Source organism: Macaca fascicularis, chromosome 3, assembly GCF_037993035.2.
Source record: "Macaca fascicularis isolate 582-1 chromosome 3, T2T-MFA8v1.1".
Taxonomy (NCBI): domain Eukaryota; kingdom Metazoa; phylum Chordata; class Mammalia; order Primates; family Cercopithecidae; genus Macaca; species Macaca fascicularis.
Genome location: NC_088377.1, coordinates 3,742,860 through 3,746,174, shown reverse-complemented (window position 1 = coordinate 3,746,174; position 3,315 = coordinate 3,742,860). Strand labels below are relative to the sequence as shown.

Genomic DNA, 3,315 nt, shown 5'->3' with positions numbered 1-3,315 from the left:
CTAAATTCTGTACTCTAAAGCCACTTGAAATAATTTTGTGTTTGTTTCAGTTATGTCACAAACTCTATATAAATTTCCACTTTCATTGTTTTCATTTTCTAAGGATGTTCTCTTTTAAACTTAAATTTTAACACATTCAAATTGTTTTGAATATGGAAAACGTTCACATAGTTCTGGGTCAAACACTAAAGACAACTTATCTTCAGGGCAGCTTCCATTTCTAACTCCACACACACGTCAAGTCACCATTTTTATTAGTTTCTGATTTATCTTTCCAGTGCTTTTCTTTTGCATCTATAAATAAACACGCACATATGCATATTTTTACACTTTATTACGCACAAGACGGGTCACTGCGTACTGCTGCCTGCTTTTGCCACTTAACAATATATCTGGAAATGGCGTCTTATCAATCCCTGGAGAAGGTGGCTGGGCCTGGGTTGGAGGGAACCCAGCAGGCTGGGAAGGAGGGGTCTGGAGCATTTTCTTCTCCAGGCAGCAGGAGCACTGGTGGTGGGGATTGACCTGGGGTTTCCAGGAACAGACGTTACTGGCATGCTTGAAAGAATATCAGGAGAGAATGTGAGTGCTCAGTGTGGTCCAGGCTCTGATCCTAAGCAGCCTGATGCATCTCAGCTGAGACTGGATTCCTCAGCCATCCTGGGGTCTGTAGGAGGATGGCACTGGGCTACATAGCGGCCCCCCTAAACTTACATCTACCCAGAAATGGGGAACGTGACCTTATTTGGAAGAAGGACCTTTGCAGATGTGATTAAGTCAAGGTGAGGTCCTACTAGATTTGTGTGGACCCTAAACCCAGTAACTGGAGTCTTATAAGAGGAGGGGACACACAGCAAGGCCAGGGAGAAGGCCACGTGACTCCGGGGGCAGGGATGGGAGCAGTGCAGCCACAAGTCAAGAATGCCAATGGTTGCCAGCAACACCAGAAGCTGGGAAAGCGAGAAACGGATTCTCTTCTGGAGCTGACAGAGGAGGGCTGGCTCTCCTGACGCCTTGAGCTCGGGTTTCTGGCCTGAGAACCAAGAGGGAATACATTTCTGTTGGTCTCAGCTGCCCCTTTGGTGGCACTTTGCTTGGCAGCTGCAGGACACTCACAGAGATGGGATGGTCTCTGAGGCTGATCCCTGCCCTCACACCCCTGACCAGTAGCCTTGTTCTCATCCGAGTGTCCAGAGAATGGGCTGGAGGAGTGCAACGTGGAGAGGTGCAGGCATCCCACTGAGCCCAGGCCGGGTGGTGGCAAAGAGTGGCATTCCCACTGAGGAGCTGGTGACTGCCTGGCCAGCAGGGGAAACCGAGGCAACCAGGATGGCTTCACGGCCAGACTTGGGGAGAATGCACCCATCAGCAGAGCAAGTGTTGGGGGAGCCACCGGGAGCCCAGAAGAAGACGGGGGTGTGGGGTAATGGGGGCACTGGGAGGAAACATCCCACTAGACAAGTGGAGAGGCAGCTGGAGTGTTCCAGGGTCTGGGGCTCGCAGGACGGCTGAGTGTGGCGGTGCTGAGGACTCGGTGCCTGCACACTGGTGTCCAGGCGGCCCTCACTCAGCCAGCTCTCCGAGTCATTTCTACAAGGTTTATGGAAACACAGTTTTGCCCGGGAGGTGTGTGTGTCTCTGGAAGTCGTTGAATGTCTGTTTACAGTCGCCATTCCTGCTGGGGTGATTAAAAGCGCCATCGGAGTTGATTGTAGCCTGGGTGGTCTCTTGATCTGGGGGTCTTCTGGGTTGAGGGAGTGCTCTTGCCCTTCCCTTTCTGGTGTAGTGTGAGACTGAGCTGGAGGAGAGAGGCTCCCACACCCACCTGGCCAGAGACCACAAACCCAGACGACCCCTGTGAGGTGGAGTGCAAGGTCTCGCAAACCCAGGGACTCGGCTTGGACAGAATTTCCTGGCTGCTCCAGTCTTGAGGATTCCAGTGGGAGTGGTGGTCATCTACCCGGGTCTGTGGGCCTCACCTGGGGTCACCGTGCATCCTGGCCTGTCTCTCTTCCTCTCCGGATCCCCCACCCCAGGCCACATGCCTCAAGGGACATCTGGGATGGAGGAAGCCAAGGGTCAGGCTAGACCCTTCCTCACCAGATGCGAACACGATGCCTGGCACCCCCGCCGAGAGTGGTCTGTGGTCCCCTCCGGTGATGGCTACAGTGTCTCTGAGATATCACTGTCCCCATTTCCCAGATGGGAAAACTGAGGCTCCAAATGGCTGAGAAACGTGCCCAAGTGTCTGAACCTGCAGGCAGTGGGCTGGGGCTCAGGCCTGGGTTTGTGTGGCCTCCTCAGTCAGTGGGGAGTGTGTGTACGTGTGTGTGCATGTGTGCATGTGTGTGCTTGCGTGTGCGTGTGCATGTGTGTGTGGGAGTGATGGACAGAGAGGGAGAGTGTGCACACGTACTGGGTCTATGCCCCAAGGGCCATTCCCACCCCTGCCATGGGGATGTGGTGCCCTCAGGGGTCTGCCCTCTGTAACCCCCAGGCATGTGAATTTTCTAAAACTGGCTTTTCCCCTCTTGGCTCCTGTCCATCCCAGATCCAGCATCCACGTACGTTTGACGCCAATGGAAACTCTGCCTTGTGACTCGTGGAGTGGCCTCCGCGAGGGACACGTGACTGTGAGGGGGCCAGGCTGGGCTCGCTTGCGTGGAGGGGAGGGGCACGCTGTGGGGGTGGGGGGCGCCACCCCCATGAGGCCAGCCTCAGGGCAGCCGGGGCAGAACCTGTGGCTCTGGGGTAAACGCCGGGGCCGGCTTAAAGGAGTCAGCTCTCTGCAGCCTGCCTCGGCTGAGTGGGAACGAGTCCAGGCTTCCAGGCATTTGGAACCCGAGCAGCTGCAGGGACAAGCTGGGGCCTCAGCCTTCCCTCCCCCACCCCAGACCCTCTCTGGCCCCTCTTAACCCAGCCAGATGAGTTGCTTGGGAAACCTGGCCTGTCGCAGGCTGCGGAGAGATCTGAGGAGGAAGGAAACTGTTTCTTAGCACCTCCAGCAGTCCAAGCCCACCTCGAGCCCTCCACGTCCGGGCTTTATCCTCCTTTGCAAGTCTGCTCCTGTTTCTGCACTTCCAGGAGCCTGGCTGGGGCTGGAAATAGAAATGCATTCCATGCATTCATTCTCTCAACAAATATTTACTAAGCACCTCCTCTGAGCCGCCGGGGCTGGGCACTGCGTCATCCTGCGCCTCCTCGTCCTCCTCCACCTCCTCGTTCTCCTCCTCACCATTGAGCAAAACAGACAAAGCCTGCACCTACGCAGAGTAGATGCCCTAGTCAGGGAGCAAAGGGAGGGGAAGAAGTGCA

The 3,315-nt window shown here is 55.4% G+C and overlaps 1 protein-coding gene across 1 annotated transcript; it reads right to left on the bottom strand.

Moving 5' to 3' along the window:
* Nucleotides 1–315: 315 nt before the first annotated feature.
* On the bottom strand, nucleotides 316–3,076 carry LOC102145494 (putative uncharacterized protein encoded by LINC00322). The gene is given in 4 exon segments (XM_065541339.2): nucleotides 316–1,246; nucleotides 1,248–1,285; nucleotides 1,288–1,415; nucleotides 1,417–3,076. Coding segments are annotated over 4 exon segments (903 nt in total). The 5' UTR covers nucleotides 1,701–3,076; the 3' UTR covers nucleotides 316–793.
* Between the last annotated feature and the right edge of the window lie 239 nt (nucleotides 3,077–3,315).